We start from the raw sequence: 23,214 nt of genomic DNA, 5'->3' as shown, positions 1-23,214 counted from the left end.
TGTTTTAACTTGTGCAATACCTTTTTTTGTGTATTGAGAGCAATGTAAACCAGAGTCAAATTCCTTGTCTGTACAGTATACAATAAAGTTGATTCTGATTATTGCTTATTATTGCTTTAAATTACCTTAGTTAGTTCACCTGACGCTGCACCACCACACACACACATTTTGTTTTATTGAATCTTGTGCAATTTTTAGGCAATATTTTCTTGCCTGCCCCAGACATAATTTATCGAGCAGAGAGTGGTTGAGTGGTTTTCATACTGATTGTGGATGCACTTTACAAATTTCCAGCAGGTTCTCTTCCGTAGGTCACTGTCGTGGACCGAAGACAAATATGAAATTGAAAGTAAATTTTGGTCATTTTATGTCAGATTTCCCGCTTTCATAAATACTGTATTTTGATCAAATTGGCCAACAGAGTATACAACCTATCATATTTGAGAAGGATAATTCACAGCAAAAGTTATATGACTATAGGAATATTCTAACCATAACCAAGAAATACCAAATGAAAGTCATAATAAACTCACTATTTAGCATCATGGACCCACTTTAAGTCTATTGAGAATATTAAAATGTCATAGGGGTATATTTTGTTAGGTGAAGAGCAATCATTGATGATGTCTTGGTGAATACTATTATAATAGCCTACTAGTATAATCAGTGTGGATTACATGATCAATTAAGCCTATTAGCTACATTGACATTTTATTGCATTTTTTGGCTCATTTAGAAGGACATGTTACATTCTGCATTTTGAAGTTATTAGTAGGCTATACATTTTGCATTTTGAAGTTATTATCTGACTGACAGCTATTAGCCTATCCACAGGGGGGGAGATGGAGAGAGAGAGACAGAGAGAGATGGAGAGAGAGAGAGAGAGGGGGGGGGCGAGAGAGGGAGAGAGAGAGAGAGAGAGAGAGAGAGAGAGAGACAGAGAGAGACAGAGAGAGAGAGAGAGAGACAGACAGACAGAGAGAGACAGAGAGAGAGAGAGAGAGAGAGAGAGAGAGAGAGCATCATTTCGGCACGTTGCACTGTCTGCTGCAGCAGCACTTGCGCACATGCGTTCACGCACCGCTCCGCACACCTCTCCGCGTCGTAGCGGATCTGCACGCCGGGACAGGGGGTCTGCCTGCCGGGCCGGCGGAGCCTCCTCCGGTTGTTGTCGCGCTCTCCGATGCGGCGGCCAAGTTTAATCCCGACCGCGGCACAACAAGTCCCGTTCCGGTACCTCCCTCCCTCCCGTTGAATGGGATATGATACATGGGTCGTGCGGGATGTGAAGCGTTGCTAGAAGAAGGCGGAGGAGGATGAGTGAAGCGGGCTTCTCTGCGGCGGCGGCGCTGCTGCTCCTGCTCTCGGTGGGCTCCGTTAATGCCGGTGAGTTTGACCACAGGTTGATGAGCCGAGCATCACGAAGAGAGGCCTGCACCTGTCAATTGGGGAGTAGGCTACTATAGTGATTTAGAGCTGATGCAGGCAAGCAGTTATCCTATAGCTGCTGCTATATATGTAGTGTGTATGTAGTGTATGTAGTGTAGTGTTTGTAGCTGCTGCTATGGGATGTGTTAATGACAGGATCAATGGTGGTGTTTAATGTGATGTGTGCTGCTTTACAGTTTAGTGGATTCTTGAGTGATAGATTGTTAGTGTGTCGTGTGTGTGTGTGTGTGTGTGTGTGTGTGTGTGTGTGTGTGTGTGTGTGTGTGTGTGTGTGTGTGTGTGTGTGTGTGTGTGTGTGTGTGTGTGTGTGTGTGTGTGTGTGTGTGTGACAAACACAGCATACAGCAAGGGAGACCTTTGCCCCCCCCCCCCACACACAATCTTTTTAAAACTAAAAAATCTCCTTCTTAAAGTCAAGTCTGAAAATAGTGCACATTTTTGCCAGATGGTTGAAGTATACAGTAGGTCCACATATTGAAAATCTAAAAATGAGGCGATTTGCATCGGAAAGAATCAGATCAAAGATCAAAAACAAAACTTTTTTTTCCACTTATTTTAAGAAAAATACAATTTCAAGACTCACTGGTATAACTGACCTCTTTTAATATATATATATATATATATATATATATATATATTTGTATTTTTCTCCCATTTTCTCTCTGCAATTGTACTTGGCTCATTCCCCCTGCTGTCCTGGTCGTTGCTCCATCCCCTCTGCTGACCTGGAGAGAGCCGTAGACTAGCACATGATTCCTCTTCGTCTGATACATGTGCAGTTGCCAGCTGCTTCTTTTCACGAGCGCCTGGGAGGATCTTGCTATTCCCCCCAGTTCCCCTCCACCCCGAACAGGCACCCCGACCGCCCAGAGGAGGCACTAGTGCCAGGACTCATACTCCACTGGCTTTCCCACCCGCAAACCCCCCGCAACCCCGTTGTACATCTGACCAAGCCGGAAGTAGGCTACCGCTGCCAATTGAACCTCAGTGTCCGCAGTGGTAGGCGAGTGCTTTTACCTCCACATGGACAGACGCCCCATAGCTGACTTGTTACGATAGAGATTTTTTGTAGTGTGCTGTCCCACCTGTTTTTTTTTTGTTTTTTTTTACAATTTTTATTGGTGAGGTACATGCATATGCACAGAGGTTCGAAATCTGTACAGGTCACCTTTTTTGTTCTTTTTTTCTTTTAAACATTTTTTAACAACAAGCAGGATAGGATAAGCATAACATAAACTGACAAATAAAAAAGTAAAAAGAAAGAAATACATCTATTAGATACATAACTAATAATACAAAACAGAAAACACACACACAGTCACACACACACACTCAAAAACAATATTCTGGTTCGGGTTCAGCAACAACAACAATATAAATAGTTAGTCAGCAGGAAGAACAGAGAGACTGTTAAAGTAAGAAATGAAGGGCTCCCACTTTTTTTTTTGAATGTCTCATTGACCCCTCTGAGTGCAAACTTCATCTTTTCTAGTCAGAGAAAGGAGATCATCATGTATTTTAGCCAGGTGGAGAAAGGGGGTGCTCTAGGTAGTTTCCAAGCTAATAGTATTCTCCGTCTGGCTAAAAGTGTGGCGAAAGTGACCATGTCAGTCTCGTTCGAATTAAGAGGGAGAAGCTCAGCTGACACTCCAAAAATAGCCAACAAAGGGCAGGGCCGCACAGTAGTATTCAAGACTGTTGACAATGTGTCAAATATTAAAGAGCAAAAGGGTTGGAGCCTTGGGCAGGACCAAAACACGTGAGAAAGATGGGCTTGTGGATCGCCACAGCGGTCACAACTAGAGTCAGAGTCAGGGTCAATTTCAGCAAGTCTTGCTTTGCTGAAGTGCAGTCTATGAACCACCTTTAGTTGTATTAGACTGAGTCGTGCACAGGAGGAAGAGGAATTGACTCTGCTTAGTGCTCCATCCACCTGGAAACTTAATGGCAGATGCTATTTGCACCCAGCGACATCAATCCTGTCCCTCCCCACAATGTCAAAATATGCCACTCCCACAACAGGATATTCAGCTATGATGTGCACAGTGTGCATTCAGCAGCGTTACATAGAGACTACGGTATGTCCAGATAGTGGGTACGAATAGCAAACTACCACACGGCGTGTCTATTCACACCCGGGTACGAATAGACACTCCGAAACTTAATTGCCTTTACAACTCCACCATCCAATGCCCTAATAGGGAATTAGATTGATGAAGGTGAGTATACGTTAATACTGTAAGCATGGTGACGCACCTCTTCATATAGTATAACCATCCTCATTTGACATGCATGTTGCATATGGATAGCCCCTCATGTTAATATGCAGTATTTTGTATGAAGGAGAACATTCATCTTAGAAGATCTGGGTTAGATTACAGCAGCGTACCGAGATTACAGATAGGTTTTTTGTGTGATAGATGTTTTTTGTGTGTGATAGATGTGTGAAACTTGTGTCACGTGACGTGGTTTATCGTGGTTTATCTTGCCCTGAAGAGATGGAATATTTCGTTTCCTGAGGTTGAGATGGATGGAGGCGGAGCCTGAATAGGGAATTTTTCTGCAGCGCTTCAGTTTTGTTTTGGCAGCAAACAGCATGACATGGATAGGGATGCCCCTCTGGTATTGTTGCATTGTGTGTGTGTGTGTGTGTGTGTGTGTGTGTGTGTGTGTGTGTGTGTGTGTGTGTGTGTGTGCGTGTGCGTGTGCGTGTGCGTGTGCGTGTGCGTGTGCGTGTGTGGGTGGGCGTGTGCGTGTGATAATGATAAATAGAAAGATAGATCAACAGTGGAGGCATTCAGAAAACATTGTCAACAGCAAAGCAAACAGGGACTCCTGTAGCACTGTATCACAACACACACAAACACACACACACACACACACACACACACACACACACACACACACACACACACACACACCACCCAGCCACTCTGCCTTGACAAACACACCAGGAGCCTCAGGGAGCCTCAGAGAGAGTTTTTCCCCCACACAAAACATTAATTCTGCCAACACTGTGCAACACTTCGTCTCTCTGCTGTACTCTTCCTTTGTCCCGTAATGTCCTTATTTTATTGACTATATCGCCGATTATTTTATGGACTCTGCAAACAAGTCGGCGGCTGAGCGTCAACTGTTGTGTGACCGTCACACACTCGTCACACACCCGTCACACACTCGTCACACACCCGTCACACACTCGTCACACACCCGTCACACACTCTCCAACGAGGTGGGAGAGGAAACGCCTGTGAGATGACAGCGTGTTGAGGAGAGGTGAAGAAGACACCTGTGTGGGGGAGGAAGTGTGTCCATACCAACAGGTGCTACGATGAATCCTAATGGGGAAGCACATGTTTCCGCCATGACATCTTGGCGGGTGATGCCAGGGGACACCCTCGCCCCCTTCTTCATGATAGTCCTGGACTACTGTATGCACTTAGGCAGGCCATCAGTGGACTCAGCCTCACTATTACACCCAGGAGGTCGACTCTAGATGACTTCCTGCTGCAGTCCTAACAGACCTGGACTACTCTGCTGCAGTCCTAACAGACCTGGACTACTCTGCTGTAGTCCTAACAGACCTGGACTATGCCTGCTGCAGTCCTAACAGACCTGGACTACTCTGCTGTAGTCCTAACAGACCTGGACTATGCCTGCTGCAGTCCTAACAGACCTGGACTACTCTGCTGTAGTCCTAACAGACCTGGACTATGCCTGCTGTAGTCCTAACAGACCTGGACTATGCCTGCTGCAGTCCTAACAGACCTGGACTATGCCTGCTGCAGTCCTAACAGACCTGGACTATGCCTGCTGTAGTCCTAACAGATCTGGACTATGCCTGCTGCAGTCCTAACAGACCTGGACTCTGCGGGTGACATCAGCCTGCTATCTGACAGAGTGGAGCAGGCACAGAGCACTTGATCAGAGGTGGAGACAGAGTGCGCCAAGGTTGGTCGAAGGTTAAATGCCAAGAAAACCGAGGTCATCACCTGACCTACAACGTCCTCCCGGGCCATCCACCTCTGATGACAACAGGAGGCACTTCTCTGGAAGTTAAGTTACTTAATACCTGGGCTCCTGGGTCAACTCGTCAGAGCAAGACCTTAACGCGAGGAAGGAGCTCACAGGGAAGGCTCTGACCGGCATGGCCAGTGTGTGGAAGTCCAACCTCCGCGACGTACCACGCTGAGCTTCACTGCATGTGTAGAGTCTGTGCTTCTGTACGGTATGGCTGCTGTGAGCTGGACCCTGAAGCCCACCCTGCTGAAGCCCACCCTGTGTCGCACACTGGCGCCTACTGCTGCGTGCAGTACTGAACATCAACAAAAACAAGCATGTTACCATCTGTTTGTGTGTTTGTGTGTGTATGTGTGTGTGTGTGTGTGTGTGTGTGTGTGTGTGTGTGTGTGTGTGTGTGTGTGTGTGTTAATGTAGCTATAAACACCTGCGCGCACGCACACGCGCGCGTGCGCACGAGCACACACACACACACACACACACACACACAGTCCCAATGTGCATTTACTATACTATGCTCCCTATACATAGTGTTATGGCTGTATTTTCACTATTGCTTCTTAAAACATTGTCATTTGAATGTGATTTTAAAAACCATACAGTAGTTACAGTAAACAACTAATCAGCCAACGCATTGCATCCTGGGATGCGAAGCCTTTGACCCAATCCCCAAAACGCAGCGGCAAATGTGACACGAGAAAATGCAGCGCCATGACTCACACTTAATGAGATGTGCGTAGGAGAAAGAGAGAAACAAAGGAGAGGGTGAAGAGAGCAACGTGTGTGTGTGTGTGTGTGTGTGTGTGTGTGTGTGTGTGTGTGTGTGTGTGCGTGCGTGCGTGCGTGCGTGCGTGCGTGCGTGTGTGTGTGTGTGTGTGTGTGTGTGTGTGTGCGTGCATGTGCGTGCATGCGCACGCGTGTGTGTGTGTGTGTGTGTGTGTGTGTGTGTGTGTGCGCGTGCGAGTACCGAGAGAAAGAAAGATGGGCTTATCGAGGGAAATGCCAAGAGACGTGTGAGGGTAATTAGGCCTGGTGTTAACGAAGGGAGAAAGATTAATTTGTGGGAGGAGGAGACGAGAACATCTTAAAGAAGGCTGGGCGAGAGAGCAAGGTAAGACACGGTCCAGAGGGAAAGAGAGAGAGAGAGAGAGGAGAGAATTGAAGATGTATTGGGTATTAGGGTGTAGAGACAGAATATTCATGACCTGTTCTGATCTCTTTGGCCGTGGTGTGTGTGTGTGTGTGTGTGTGTGTGTGTGTGTATGTGTGTGTGTGTGTGTGTGTGTGTGGGTGTGTGTGCGTGCGTGCGTGCGTGTGTGTGTGTGTGCGTGTGTGTGTGTGTGTGTCAGACACCCTGCTGTCTGCTCCGCTCAATGTGACGATCAGAGCGCTGGAGGTCAACTCAGCCGTGGTCACGTGGGAAATCCTGGAGGGAGACCCCGTCATTGGATTCGCCATCACCCAACAGGTGCCTCTTTAGTGTGTTTAGCAGTACCAGAGAAGGCCACACATATCAGCATTTTAAATGTTATATTTCATCTCTTTCATTTAAAAAACAATGTCTCCCTTCTAATTCTAATTTTCTATCAAGTTTGCTTCAGAAATGAGAGGGTTCCTGTCCCGAAACAATGAAAATAGAATTAACCAATCACATTTTGATTTATAGTGGGTGGGACCAAAAAGCAGGCCAGAGCGATCTCACAAGGTATTCTCGAATGCCCTGTTGCGTCAGCAGGGTGCCCTGTTGCGTCAGCAGGGTGCAGTGTCCGTTAGCTGAACGCAATCAGCTTCTGTTTGTTTGAGAAACGAGAAAGACTGCAGGGAGAGTGTGGATTTTCAGAGCAATTAATGCATGTTTGTTAGCGGGGTAACGGGCTTTTCGGATTTCCACTGGGACATTTTTCAGACTATTGGGGTTTCAGAATAATCGGCCGTCCGGAACAATGGGCGGTCCCCTCCCCGGTCAGGCACTGTTGTTTTTTGTCATGTGTGGGGGAAAAAGTGCAATGTTTTATGTGCCTCGCTTTCTCCTGAATTCTTCTACTGTGTGATAGTCTACCTATGTGGTTGCACCCAGCATCTATAGTAGGTTTTTGATTTTGAAGATGACTTTGAAGATTTTTGATGATGACTTTTGAAGCGTTTTCTGAAAATCACATTTACGTTTCATAAGTGATACAAAAATGATTCACGTTTGTGAAGATTATCCTGCTGAACACAAATTACCACTCCCATAAACCTTTGTTAATCACTGACCTTATTTTATGCGTTCAAGTGAAATCCCCATTCTAAAACCCCATTCACTTTCCCCCTGAAGATCCTACTTCTGGACTCATTCCTGTGGTGCTTTATGGTGGTAAGGAGGGGGGAATAAAATGACACTGGTATTATCTTTTCAAAGTGATCTGCACCTGTGTGACTTTACTGTACTCATGTGACTTGTACTGTACTCATGTGACTTGTACTGTACTCATGTGACTTGTACTGTACTCATGTGACTTGTACTGTACTCATGTGACGTGTACTGTACTCATGTGACTTGTACTGTACTCATGTGACTTGTACTGTACTCATGTGACGTGTACTGTACTCATGTGACTTGTACTGTACTCGTGTGACTTTTACTGTACTCATGTGACTTGTACTATACTCATGTGACTTGTACTATACTCATGTGACTTGTACTGTACTCATGTGACTTGTACTATACTCATGTGACGTGTACTGTACTCATGTGACTTGTACTGTACTCATGTGACTTGTACTGTACTCATGTGACTTGCACTGTACTCATGTGACTTGCACTGTACTCATGTGACTTGTACTGTACTCATGTGACTTGTACTGTACGCATGTGACTTGTAATGTACTCATGTGACTTGTACTGTACTCACGTGACTTGTACTGTACTCATGTGACTTGTACTATACTCATGTGACTTGTACCGTACTCATGTGACTTGTACTATACTCATGTGACTTGTACTGTACTCATGTGACTTGTACTGTACTCATGTGACTTGTACTGTACTCATGTGACTTGTACTGTACTCATGTGACTTGTACTGTACTCATGATGTGACTTGTACTGTACTCATGTGACTTGTACTGTACTCATGTGACTTGTACTATACTCATGTGACTTGTACTGTACTCATGTGACTTGTACTGTACTCACGTGACTTGTACTGTACTCATGTGACTTGTACTATACTCATGTGACTTGTACTATACTCATGTGACTTGTACTGTACTCATGTGACTTGTACTGTACTCATGTGACTTGTACTATACTCATGTGACTTGTACTGTACTCATGTGACTTGTACTGTACTCATGTGACGTGTACTGTACTCATGTGACTTGTACTGTACTCATGTGACTTGTACTTGTACTGTACTAAATGTCTGCTTTCCTAATCCGTTTTACATCTTCAGTTTATTTGGAAATAAACAGAAGAAGTGGGTAGTTAGCATAAGCAGTGATAGGCACCATGATGAAAGAACAGAGAGCCACCTACAGAAACTCAAACTGAATCAACAGAGAATCCAACAGTCAACAGTAGTCTGGGAAGTAACGACAGCAACGACCTGAAGATGCCACACTGCTACCACGCGCTGTCGCCTCACAGCAAGAAGGTCCTGGGTTCGATTCCCGCCTGGGAGGCTGTGGCCACTGAGGGTGTGTCCCCATCCCCATGTCCTCAGTGCCCACTGCCCAGGTGGGCTCATCAAAAGGGCTTTTCTGTGTGGCGTTTGCATGTTCTCCCCATGCTCCCCTGGGGTTTCCTCCAGTTAGGAACCCCGCGCCAAAAACATGCACACAAAAAAGGATGTCACATATACACGATTATAGCATTCCAGGGAATTCAACAGACAGGAGAAATCTCATAAAAGCACCTGGATAAAATATTAAACATGGGGCATCTATGTCGGGCCAAGATATTGGGAGACAGTTAGTTAAACCAGTGTTTCGTTCAGAGGATTTTTGAACGTGTATTTATTTTGTATTGCATTGTATTGCATTCAAAACAGGTGGGGAATTCCACTCTGTAATTGGCCTGTAAATAAAAGTGCCTCTAAGGAAATTTGCTCTTGCTCTAACGAGAGCCAATTGACCTGAGCAAGCAGCGCTCTGGATAATGATGTACCCTGCTAGAAGAGAGTATTTGCTCTGATAGGTACTCCTTTAAACATAATTACGTTGCAGAAAAACGCCGGCAGCCTTCATTTCGGCTTTTCCCCCTCGACCTTTAACCAAGAGAGACGTGTCTGCATCTGCACTTATCAGCTCCAAACACAAGGCCATGTGCTGAGTTTGAACAAGGAGCATCACCAGCAGGCAAATTGGACTTTCCCACATATAATCTGCTGATACTGTAAGAGGGCTGAGAAAAAAAACATGATAACCGTCATATTTGAAACGGATGGTTTTTCCAAACTGGAAGCGACCGCAATCTACTGTAGGCATATCGATGGGTACCTCATACAACCCCACACAAATAATCCGAACTATCCCTTTAAAGTGTAATAGAGTGATATGAGTCTAACTTCACTTCTGACCTGTCTGTGGTACAAAATACAAAAAGAAAAGAGAATTTCCCTCCAGGTCGATAAAGTTTCCCATTCTAATACTGCAGTTCGTAAGAGGCTTATTGTTTCATCCCACCTCAAACTGTCTCCTGGCACCTAATATAGCTCCTCCTCCTCCTTCTCTCCCCAGAGACTTTTAAATATAGACACCTCAACTTCCACTCACTTCCTGTATCTGTTTTGCCACTGCCACGTCCCCTTAGGATCTGGTCAGCCAATGAAGTTTCATACTATTGACAGACAGCCAATCACAAGAGACCGAGACCGGAGGAAGAGTGCCATTTTTTTTTTTACTGTTGGCGGAGCCTGGAGTGGGGTGTCTCTAAAATGATCCATCTCTCTCTGCTCTTCCTCCTTCCTGTCCGTCATGGCTCGCCCGCAGAAGAAGGACGTGCGCATGCTGAGGTTCATCCAGGAGGTGAACACGAGCACGCGCGCCTGTGCGCTGTGGGGCCTGGACGAAGACACAGAGTACATCGTGCACGTTCAGAGCATCAGCATGGACGGCAGCAGCCCTCCCAGCGAGCCGCTCCTCTTCAGAACGCCCAAAGAGTCCGAGAAGCAGGCCTCCAAGAGCCCAGGTGAGTTATACAACGCACACATACCGTACAGTACATACTGTAAGTACATACACATACCGTACAGACATACAGTACATACATAGATACATAGGGGGATGTCGGAGAATAAATCCACCTAAACTCTTTTATTCACTGTTTCAAGGGTTTAGCCACTTTCTTTAGGGATGATATGAATCTTTTATATGTAAGGATAGGATAGTAGGATCAAACTGTATTATGAAGATTGGGACTAAGGGACTTTCAAGAGAAAAAGTCATGCTTTCCTATAAATATGATTGTTTTGTTCTCAGATGCATGCACACACGCATGCACGCGCACGCACACACACACACACACACACACACACACACACACACACACACACACACACACACACACACACACACACAGTTAGGTAGATTGGTCATATTGTTTTATTGTTTTATTGTTTTATTAGGATCCATTGTAAATGAATGAGAGCTTGAGAGTAGTTAGTCTTCCTGCAGTCTAGCCTGTTAAAACATCCTGATCGCAGGAGCTCACATTCTGTTTGGCTCCACGGGTCAATCTGGACTTCTAGCCGTGGGCGGGACTACTTGCCTTGACAGACAAACTCCTTCAGCCAATCAGCATCGGATCCAGTCAAATCCAAATCCAGTCCGAAGAACGGCGAAAACGTATTTTCCACCGAGAGAAACTCCGTCGGTGCCTACTCTTGTTCTCGTTTAATTATTGTGATTGAGTCTACTTCTTCAATAACTGTACTTATGGCTCCACTCGTTGCTTCGGGAGATGCCATCACTGTTTTGCCAGCAGAGCCCCCCATTGGCTGGTTATATTGTCATCTATGATGCATGTCCCTGATTGGCCCGGTTACATTGTAATTTCAGGAAATTGCTGGGGACAGCTAGAAATATTGATATGTGTACTTTATTGTCCACGTGGGGAAATGTATCCTCTGCATTTGACCCATTGTATACGAGGCACCTACCTAGAGCCTAGGAGCAGTAGGCAGCTGCAGAGCAGCGCACGGGGCCCAACTCCAATCCGGAGCACCCGGCGGCAGAAACCCACACAAACACGGGGAGAACATGCAAACTCCACACAGAAAGGACCTGGGATGGACCAGCTAGGGTTCGAACCCAGGACCTTCTTGCTGTGAGGCAACTATGCTAACCACTGAGCCACCGTGCCGTCCAGACTGATCCGTGAAGCGAAACAGAATGTGAGGTCACGTGATCAGGATGGTTTTACCCGTCTACTTGGGGTCCTCAACACGTACACAAGGACACGCACGCACACACACACACACACGCACGCACACACACACACACACACGCACGCACGGACGCACACGCACGCACGCACGCATGCACGCACACACACGCACACACAGATGTTTAACACCTTTTGACCAAAGACAGAGATACAATGGAGAGCTAATGCTTTGTTTCCAGCACAATGGGGGACCATCAGGGATGGATGAGGAAAAGGGGCTATCTGGCCATTTAATGAAACAGCCTGTCTGAGATCACCCCCCACCCCCCAATTCCCATACTTACAATCTCCCTCCTGTCCCTCAGGGGGCACGTGCCTGTGCCGTTATCTGCAGCGACTCACGGCGCTTTTCCACTTTGATCGTGTCCTCTGCGACCCAGTTACTGTGCCAAGAGCCGCCGCCCACCACCGCTTCAGAGGGGCGGGGCCAAACGCTAAACCCTCATCGGCAGCAAGGTGATAAGAGAGGAGCCAGGGAGGAGGAGACCGTGTCCCCATGAATCACCCCCGGGTGCTAGTTTGGGCGTGCACTGGACAAAAAATAGGTCCTTAACAGGTCATTTTGCAGTGCAGGTAGGCGAGATCATGTGATGCTGAACCGATGGTGTCATAATATGGACGTAGCCACCGTGATGTCACCCGCTGGTTTGTGGACTCCCGTTTTGGACTTTGAGTTTGGTATTTTGGCCGTCGCCATCTTGTTTATTTGGAGCCAGAAGCAGCTAGCACGAGACCAGGGGTTCCCCACAGAGCAAACTGCTATTGGTCCGTGATCGGCGAGCTGCGCCATCACTGGACAGGCGACCTGTCAATCATGCCCCAAAGCATAGTCTGCTTTATCGTCTATTTTCCTCGAAATGCGACCATAATTTACAAAATGATGTATTGAATCATGTTGTTTTGAAGAAGACTTGAAACTAGCGATTGAAACCATAAACCATTAGGAAAGTGTTTTCTGAGGTCATAAATCAAGTGAGAAGTAGGGTCATTTTCCCATCAACTTCCACACAATCGGACTTCTCTTTGCAGCCATTGGAGTCGCCCCCTGCTGGCCATTAGAAAGAATGCAGGTTTAAGGCACTTCTGCATTGGCTTCATTTTTCTCTCGCGGGGGTTGCCCCTTGTGCTGAACGAAGGCGTTTAGCAGGGTGATTTGTCTTGAAGTGGAGAGGGTAGACTCGCGTTTTGTTTGCTCCGACTTTGATGGAACTCCCTCTGTATGCACGCACGTGTGTGTGTGCGTGCGTGCATGTGTGTGTGTGTGTGTATGCGCGCACGTGTGTGTGTGTGCGTGCGTGTGTGTGCGTGTGCATGTGCGTGCGTGCATGTGTGTGTGTGTGTGTGTTCGGGGGTAACATTCATTATCCGTCCTGATTAAATCTCCCAGCCATCACTGCTCTCCTCCCCTTCTAAGTGGGTATTAATCAGCCTGTATTGTTCAGTATCTGCAGGCGCAACGCAATGCGCAGCCTGTCTGACTGTGTTTCTGTCTGTTTCTGTCTGTGTTTCTGACTGTGTTTCTGACTGTTTCTGTCTGTGTTTCTGTCTGTTTCTGTCTGTCTGTGTTTTTGTCTGTCTGTGTTTCTGTCTGTGTTTCTGTCTGTTTTTGTCTGTCTGTGTTTTTGTCTGTGTTTCTGTCTGTGTTTCTGTCTGTGTTTCTGTCTGTTTCTGTCTGTCTGTGTTTCTGTCTGTTTCTGTCTGTGTTTCTGCCTGTGTTTCTGTCTGTTTCTGTCTGTGTTTCTGCCTGTGTTTCTGTCTGTTTCTGTCTGTGTTTCTGTCTGTTTCTGTCTGTGTTTCTGACTGTTTCTGTCTGTGTTTCTGTCTGTTTCTGTCTGTCTGTGTTTTTGTCTGTCTGTGTTTCTGTCTGTTTCTGTCTGTCTGTATTTCTGTCTTTCTGTCTGTCTGTCTGTCTGTCTGTGTCTCTTTCTGTCTCTTTCTGTCTGTGTTTCTGTCTGTATTTCTGTCTGTCTGTTAATGGTTCCGTCTGTTTGTCTCTCTGTGGCTGCTCAGAATGGAACATCTGCACATAATTGCAGCAAGCAAAACTCTGAATGTAATAAAGTGCCTATAATGTAGTCAAACCGACAAAAGTCCAGCATAAAACATGACTCAATACCTTTTCTGAAGCTTTAGAAGCCACTCGACAATCTGCCGTATTTATAATCCACCAAGTAGCACTTGTTCCAAAAAACCTCAACTTTGAGAATTGCTTTTCCTGTTAAGCCTGCAGCCTCCTTGCATTCTGAATGCACCGTGGTGGGCGGGCAGCCAGCACCTCTGAAAGTGCAGATTGGGAACACAGTTGGTGTAGAGCTGAATGTGCAGAGGCTAAAGATAAGATATACGTCTCTCTATGACTTTCTGGAAACACTGACTGCGCTGGTGGAAAATTGACCAGAAAAAAATTAGAGAGAGAGAGAGAGAGAGAGAGAGAGAGATGGAGAGAGAGAGAGAGAGAGATGGAGAGAGATGGAGATGGAGATGGAGAGTGAAACTAAAAATATAACTACTGAATTATGTATAATTGGTCAAACATTTCAATCATTTCAGTGTGTTGAACAGGTAAGAAAACCTATTACTGTGACAAATTGTTGAATGATCTAATAACTATAATCCATTTTTATCGGCACAATGTGATCAAATATACCGTAGCTCTGAATGGTGTTAAGCCAACTTATAATAAAGGCTTTTTAATTCTAATGGAGATGAGTGCCTTGGATGTTTTTAGCAGGGCCCACTGTCTTATTTCATACCTCTGAACGGGTTTGGAAATGTAATAAAACGTTTAATATTACAACTTGCTGGGTAAAGCAATACTGTATCATCTTCAGAGGGATATTGCCATGGTTCAAGCAGCAGATCTACCTCACACTACTTGGTGGCACGCACGCACGCATTTGTGTGTGTGTGTGTGTGTGTGTGTGTGTGTGTGTGTGTAAGAGAGAGAGAGAGAGAGAGAGAGAGCACAAGGTATAGGGCTTCTTCTCATTGTTGGCATCTGGTGGTAGACATGAAAGTGCAGAGACACCAACAGATAACACAGGTGAGGTATGGAGTGGAAAGATAGCGAGAATACAGAGAGGAGAGACAACTTGAAAGAGCAGCACGAGCACAATGGAGGAAGGGAGGAGGCTGTGAAGATAGATGTTATCAGATGGAGAGAGCACTGATAACACTGCAGTAAATAATACATAGAATGGTGATTGATGTACATCTGTTGCTGCCTTGAATATTGGGCCTGTAGCTGGCATCCGATAGTGTTGCTGTGTGGTGTGACTGTCAGTGTCAGCCCATATGGAATGAGCATTGATGACTTTTTAGCCCCTATGGGATGGAATAGTGCAATGATGTTTTGCGTTTGTATAATCTGATATTGGTTGGGGGGGGAATAACGAAGTTGAATGAGAACTCATTTTGTTCATTTTGATTTCATGTTGTGAAAGACAGCCTAGGCACCTGACCTAGCCATCAGACTGAATTGTCAACTTGTTACACTCCTCACACTCATTTCCTTCTTCAGTCTGACATCGCTTACACTCGAACCAATTTCGATTTCTCTTAACCAATCACAAATATACATCTCAATCTAATCTAATTCAAGTGGGGAGAATGTAGAAAAAAAAACATCTCTCCTTTGAATAAATGCCTTCAAGGCAGAGTGCTGTTCGGATTTCAAAGTAATCGGTATCTTTAATCGATTTAGAACAGCCGTGATAGCAGCGTCTATCTCGTCTATAGCGGTCGCCACTGTTGTCAGTACTCCTCCTCGGTCCAGCTCACAGCTTGACAATGTTTGACAACGGCGTTAGTCCTGCCCCCCTGCGCTGATTGGCTAATCGTTAGTATCCCCAAGCTCTCATTGGAAACAAAACAAAATTCAACCGAAGAAACCGCTGATGTCACGATGCCAGACCAGACGCGGTCAACTCAGTGGAGTGGGTGGATTCAAAGGTCTGGACCCAGGTAACACCTGACCTGAACTTTTTTGATCTTATATCCATTTTAATCTAATGGTGCAATTATCAGGTGAGAACCTAAAGATTTTTCGGGGCTGGACTAAACCCCCAATGTTTCAAGATCCTGCCTCTTGTCACAGACCGCCCACATAGAAACCATTTCAAAGAAGTAAAGAACCCCAAAAGTCCTGTTCTCCCACAGACTCTTGCTGTGGCCCAGTAGGTGCTTGTGTTCTTTCTGTGCGAGTAAGATTACCATGGCAACAGGAACTCTGAGAGCTTCAAGGAGGAGGCCCGGCCGGTGGCCATCGTCCTCCACTCCTTCAGAGCAGACCTCAGACAGTCCTCCACTCCTTCAGAGCAGACCTCAGACAGTCCTCCACTCCTTCAGAGCAGACCTCAGACAGTCCTCCACTCCTTCAGAGCAGACCCCAGACAGTCATCCACTCCTTCAGAGCAGACCCCAGACAGTCCTCCACTCCTTCAGAGCAGACCCCAGACAGTCATCCACTCCTTCAGAGCAGACCCCAGACAGTCCTCCACTCCTTCAGAGCAGACCTCAGACAGTCCTCCACTCCTTCAGAGCAGACCCCAGACAGTCATCCACTCCTTCAGAGCAGACCCCAGACAGTCATCCACTCCTTCAGAGCAGACCCCAGACAGTCATCCACTCCTTCAGAGCAGACCCCAGACAGTCATCCACTCCTTCAGAGCAGACCCCAGACAGTCCTCCACTCCTTCAGAGCAGACCTCAGACAGTCCTCCACTCCTTCAGAGCAGACCCCAGACAGTCATCCACTCCTTCAGAGCAGACCCCAGACAGTCCTCCACTCCTTCAGAGCAGACCCCAGACAGTCCTCCACTCCTTCAGAGCAGACCCCAGACAGTCCTACACTCCTTCAGAGCAGACCTCAGACAGTCCTCCACTCCTTCAGAGCAGACCTCAGACAGTCCTCCACTCCTTCAGAGCAGACCCCAGACAGTCATCCACTCCTTCAGAGCAGACCTCAGACAGTCCTCCACTCCTTCAGAGCAGACCCCAGACAGTCATCCACTCCTTCAGAGCAGACCCCAGACAGTCATCCACTCCTTCAGAGCAGACCCCAGACAGCCATCCACTCCTTCAGAGCAGACCCCAGACAGTCCTCCACTCCTTCAGAGCAGACCCCAGACAGTCCTCCACTCCTTCAGAGCAGACCCCAGACAGTCCTCCACTCCTTCAGAGCAGACCCCAGACAGTCCTCCACTCCTTCAGAGCAGACCTCAGACAGTCCTCCACTCCTTCAGAGCAGACCCCAGACAGTCCTCCACTCCTTCAGAGCAGACCCCAGACAGTCCTCCACTCCTTCAGAGCAGACCCCAGACAGTCCTCCACTCCTTCAGAGCAGACCCCAGACAGTCCTCCACTCCTTCAGAGCAGACCTCAGACAGTCCTCCACTCCTTCAGAGCAGACCTCAGACAGTCCTCCACTCCTTCAGAGCAGACCTCAGACAGTCCTCCACTCCTTCAGAGCAGACCTCAGACAGTCCTCCACTCCTTCAGAGCAGACCCCAGACAGTCATCCACTCCTTCAGAGCAGACCTCAGGCAGTAGAGCCTGACATCACCAAAAACAAACCGTGACCACGAGGAAGCCAACTCCACAGTAGTGCGGAGGATGGATGGCTAACTGGCAGGCAACCAGGGGAAAGGCTCAGAGACTCGAGAACAAAAACCAGAACAAATCTTCCCTGACCCATGTCTATAGTTAAATAATACTAAGCTAAGCTGTAACTTCAGGCTGTCATCTGAACAGTTGAATGTTAACATTATCTGGCAAAAGGTTATCACAGTTATGGGTGCAGCAGCATTTGATTACAGAGTAGATCGTGTTCCAGCTACCAATGGTGTAACTTCACTCACTCACTCAGTCAGTGACACACATTTGCGTTTATATAGGGCTGGCCCCGCGGTTGCGGTACAGCCAAAACGGCAGGGGGAATGGAAACGCTGATGAAAGAGGGAGACTTTTGGACCGGGGTAAACAGGGTTGCACTACAGTATGCCTGGTGCTGCTGGCACCACACAGCAAGAGGTGCTGGTCCAGAGTGCTTTCAAACTTCTGACCCTCTGGTCAGCATTATGCTGCTGCTGCTGCCAGAGTCCTGTCAGCAAGGGACACGCAATGAGTGGTGGGTGGTTTGGATCCATATCTCTCTCTCTCTCTCTCTGGTCTAACCCTCTCTCTCTCTCTCTCTGGTCTAACTCTCTCTCTCTCTCTGTCTCTCTGGCCTAACTCTCTCTCTCTCTCTCTCTCTGGTCTATCTCTCTCTCTCTGTGACTCTCTCTCTCTCTCTCTCTCTCTCTCTCTCTCTGGTCTAACCCTCTCTCTCTCTCTCTCTCTCTGGTCTAACTCTCTCTCTCTCTCTCTCTCTCTCTCTCTCTCTGGTCTAACCCTCTCTCTCTCTCTCTCTCTCTCTCTCTCTCTGGTCTAACTCTCTCTCTCTCTCTCTCTCGCTCTCTCTCTCTCTCTCTCTGATCTAACGCAGCTTTAATCACACTGGTCAGAGCAGAGAACTTACCCACAGCAGCCTCTCTGCTCCCCTGTTGGAGTCTTTTATATTTCCCTGTAGAGTTTCAGATGAATGCCAATTCCACATAGGCTCGCTGGGACAGTGAATCGTGCTGTCGTCAGTGGAGCACTTATTGATTGCATGCGCGTGTGTGTGTGTGTGTGTGTGTGTCTGTGTGTGTGTGTGTGTGTGTGTGTGTGTGTGTGTGTGTGCTGCTCTTTCTCCCCAGACAAGGAGGAGTTTGGCCAGGGGGCCCAGCTGAGGGCAGGAGAACTCATCATCATTGTAGTGGTGCTCATCATGTGGGCAGGTAATAGTCCTCTTCAGCAACACACCTTCCTCCCAGCGGGCCTTATGGAAATCCGCTGCCTTTTTGGGCAAAACAAGCGCTCCGAGGTACCGTTGTGCTCCAGAGAGATTGCTGGTTGTTTCATCTCTATAATAGAGTAGTTGGAGAGCTGCAGGGCTCTTGGGGTGATGCTGGCTTCTACCATTCACCAAAAGCACCCGGCTCATTTATGCAATGTTGTGACTGGACAAACAGAGATGAAAGTGCGTATAACACATCATAAGGGTGACACACTTATCAAAATCCCGGCTACACATTTGCAATGCTTTACAAACTCCACTAGAACATCCTTATCCATCAGATAAAAAGTATAAATACACAGTAGCGATGTTTATATGCATGGAGACTTCGACTCAGCGGTACGTGTGCAGAAATATGGCGGTTGCCCTTTTATGGATCTGAGTAAGCACCGCTTCACAGACCTGCAGAGCGTTATGTTCTTTCCTAACCCACTGTAATGAGACACAGAAATATAGCCCAAATGCTGTATATAGCATATACTTTACAGTAGCAGCAATTACCCATGAGAGAGAGACTGAGAGAGAGAGAGAGAGAGAGAGAGAGCAATAGAGAAAATGTGGGAAAAACGGAGTAATCAAGTTGAGAGAAGCAGAAAAAGGGGGCTAGTGGAGTGGACGAGCCGAATTGTGCTTTTTGGGTTGTAATTGGGCCCGCGGGGCCGGCCGGAGGATATCACAGTGAGATAGCAGCATGGCTTTTGGTATCGCAGTCATCAGATGAGCAGAGAGGCTGACTTGAGCAGGCGTGCCCTTCTGCCGCGCTAGGCAAGAACAAATTATGCCGCCCTCTATAGAGAGGCAAAGTGAACTTCACTAACTGCTTCAGCACTGTACCAGAGATTTTCTTCCGCAATTTATTTTCCCATAGACATTTCGTAAATTGCTTATAAAAATAGTTTTACTTGGTCAAACCAAACGGTTCAGCTATATTTAGAATCGGGAGAGAGACCATAGAACATTTCACTCGGACCAAAACAACATCGAAAAAAACATTTTCTTTAAACCCGCATTTTTTTTTAATGTTTTGGTCTGAGTGAAATGTTATGCTGGTGCTGGTGCTGCATCATTTCAATAAGCACAGCAGTCATGACACAGCGCGGCTATTTTCCAAATAATCCAATTTCAGCTCCTCAAACTATGCAAATCTGTGCTATCTACACCACTTTCTCATGTGCATAAAAGACACATGAAATGCAGCACATTACTGTAAGTTATATCATCTGCAGATTCACAACTTAACGACTAGAGAGGGAAAATCAAGCTTAGATTGCCTTTCAGAAGTGTACACGGCGGGGGCCTTGATTGAATCAAAGGTCTTAAATAAACCCAATCATGCGCTATTATGATTCTCTGTGCCAGTTCTTTTCTATGGAGATCATTCTCAGTCTGTCTTGTTTCATTGTAGGCTACTAACTACTCTACTGTCGTTTTTTTAGGAGTTTCAACTTTGAGAAATAATAACAGAATATCATAGACCCTTCTCACGGGGGCCATTTTGTGTCGAGAAGCCAGGGTAAACACAGGTGCAAGCAAAACACTAATGAGGGTTTCCAAATCCCAATCATGGAAGTTGGAAACCCTCATTAATGTTTTGCTTGCACCTGTGTTTACCCTGGCTTCTCGACACAAAATGGCCCCCGTGAGAAGGGTCTATTGTGTTGGAAATTTGGTCTCAATGAATGCCAAGTGCACACAGGGCAACCAAGTGCGCACAGGACACCCAATCTGCATTCCCAAACAACGTTAGAATATCACTCTGCTAATTTACTGATTACACTATGAGAACATCGCCTAGGCTACCGTTTACAGCAAGTTAATGATATAAACCTTGTGTAAATTAGGCTACTTTTTGTGTCATTTCATTACAACATGACGAGTGATGATTGGTTAGGGTAAGAATATCAGGGTAAGCCAATCAGACGCATGGTAGTGCAGGCGGGTCGTTCCTTTGCCATCTTAGAAAAACATATTGCGTGCGGATGGCGGCGAGAGGCAGCGGAGGGCCACAAGTGATTTTGCTGCCTTGCCAAACTGCCGCTCTAGGCAATTGCCTAGTTCGCCTATTATGCCCGCGCCGGCCCTGATAAGCAGAACGCCACAGACTGAAGCCCGATTGGACCAGCTGCCTCCTCCCTCCCACCTTCCACATCCATGCTGCACCGCCATGAATTATTCCCTTTCTCAATTTCCACACTCTCCCTCTCCTTCTGTCTATCTCTCTGCTCATCTGTCTCTCCTGTCTGCCTGCTGTTTGATCTCTCTGACTATACGGGCTTCATGCAGCTATCATTACCATCAGCTTCATATCTCAGCCTTCAACGTGTCTTCACCCTGTTCACGTCTCTGCTGCTCGCACTTCAATTCAGTTCGCTTCAGTTCAGTCTCTAGTGACATGGATGCTAACTGTACAGCGTTGCCGGAGCAACGAACTACAATGGAGTGAAGAAGATAAGTGAATAACTAGTAGGCCTAGATGACGATAAACACCTGTTCCATCTGTTAATAAAACGTCTGTGTGTTAGTATTTCAAAGTGTATATGGGGCTACACTGTTTCTTTAAAAAGAGGGGAAAAGACAAGTGTTTTTAGGTTTACAATGCACAAATGGTGTTAAATGAAACAATAGAAAAACACAACACAACATAAGGGACGGTGGGGGGGGGGGGGGGGGGGGGGGGTCCTTGTGGTTACTGTCCTTCCACTGGACAAGCTGGTTTTAGCATGCATCCTCCCTGCTCAATCCCTTCCAGCTGCAGGGCTGCTGTGCTGTAGCCGGGCGTGACCCCTGACCTCGTGACCCCCTGGGGGGTGCAGGAATTACCGAGGTGTCACAATATTATTCCTCTAACTAGATCTTATTTACGCTAACCTTTATTTAAACAGGGAGGGCCATCCTCTTTGTCGAGGACGCCATGATTACGGCACAGAACCATTACAAGACTACAGTACATATAAAGCAATAAAAACGCACAGAAATCGTAGCACACAATAGAATACCGCAGGAATGAGTTCTTCCAAAATCCCATTGAACCAGGAAGTGCAAGACTTCGTGGGTTGGCCTACAAAAATACATCATACCTGCGATACTCTGAATTACACAACAGGCCAAGGACATCGACACAAGGGACAGCATCAAATTCACGGAAAGCACCTGTAATCACGCTCCTGCAAGTCAGCCAAAATAAGTCTATTGATTAAAAGGGGCCAGTCTGTCCAAAGTCATATTTCTCTGGAGCTCATTCCATTTACGTCCAGCATAATATCTTTATAATTGATGTCCTCTTCCTCTCCCAGGCGTGATCGCCCTCTTCTGTCGGCAGTACGACATTATCAAAGACAACGAGCCCAACAACAACAAGGACAAAGCCAAGACCTCCTCAGAGTGCAGTACTCCCGAGCACCCACAGGGGGGGCTCCTGCGCAGCAACGTCTAAGACCAGCCCTGCATTGCCTTCTGCAATAACCAACTCTTCGAACCTCAGGACAGGTGAGGAACACACGCTTTATTCTCTAATCCAAAAGCTCCGGTCTTATATCATTTCCTCTGTTCCATCATGTTTCTATGCTAATTTAGTTTGCTCCCTCATATTACTTTTTGCTGTCGCAACAATCCAATTTCACCACAGGGAACATAATCATCTTCAAAAGCCCAAACTGAGACAGCTTACAAAGCTAAATTAAGGCTTTGAATTAGTCTTGGGAGAATAGGATATTTCCCACAGCTGTTACTTGTCGAGTACAGCTAAAACAAATGTCGAAATTAAAGCTAGAAGACAGACGTTCCCCAAAGGGCACACATGCAATCACCATCAGGATCAGAGAGTCTATATATATGATCAAACATTATCCATCATTTTCAGCTCTCAACAGCTCTGAACTGCAGTGTTGTAACTCTATAGTCAATTCTTCTCTTTCAGACCCTGAGACCAACAGAAAGCCATTCCTAGACACCTTTCGTACTGAAGAACAGCAGAAACTCTATTCCACATGATGTCCAGCTGTTTCAGACCAATGGACCCAAAGCTCAACTTACACAATCAAAGACTGCAAACAGGCAAAGTGGAAACGGTGGAGGGCAAAGCTGGATTCATTTTTATCGTGACGACAACTGAACGGCGTGAGAGAAACTGTGGCCTTCGAGGGCCCTTCGGACTTTTCTGTGCGAAGAGCCGAAAAAAGACACAAGGAGAATACGACCCTCCGGCATCGTACATAAATTGGCCATCAGACCAAGTATCGGCGGGTGTTCCTGAAGACGATCCTTCTTGGTGAGACCTGCTCACTTCATAAGTTCTGGTTCCCCTTCATCAGAGGCATTGAATCTCAAGAATGGATCAGCGAATGTTCTCCTCCCCCTCTATTTCATGAAAGGTTTGTGTCACTGGTCAGTTAAGATGGAGATGTAGGTTGGCTTAGACAATTAGTGCGTCCTCTAGGTCC

The 23,214-nt window shown here is 46.6% G+C and overlaps 1 protein-coding gene across 1 annotated transcript; it reads left to right on the top strand.

Moving 5' to 3' along the window:
* Positions 1-1,316: 1,316 nt before the first annotated feature.
* On the top strand, positions 1,317-22,208 carry LOC310784949 (fibronectin type III domain-containing protein 5b-like; the record flags this gene model as incomplete). The annotated part of the gene is made up of 5 exons (XM_083645970.1): positions 1,317-1,386; positions 6,819-6,937; positions 10,443-10,641; positions 18,636-18,716; positions 22,069-22,208. The coding sequence occupies 5 exons, from the start codon at positions 1,317-1,319 to the stop codon at positions 22,206-22,208; spliced, it is 609 nt and encodes a 202-aa protein (XP_083502096.1).
* Between the last annotated feature and the right edge of the window lie 1,006 nt (positions 22,209-23,214).

This window comes from Poromitra crassiceps (assembly GCF_964638095.1).
Source record: "Poromitra crassiceps genome assembly, chromosome: 11".
NCBI lineage: Eukaryota > Metazoa > Chordata > Actinopteri > Beryciformes > Melamphaidae > Poromitra > Poromitra crassiceps.
Note: the sequence above shows the minus strand (reverse complement) of the source record. Positions and strands in the feature narration are given on the sequence as shown.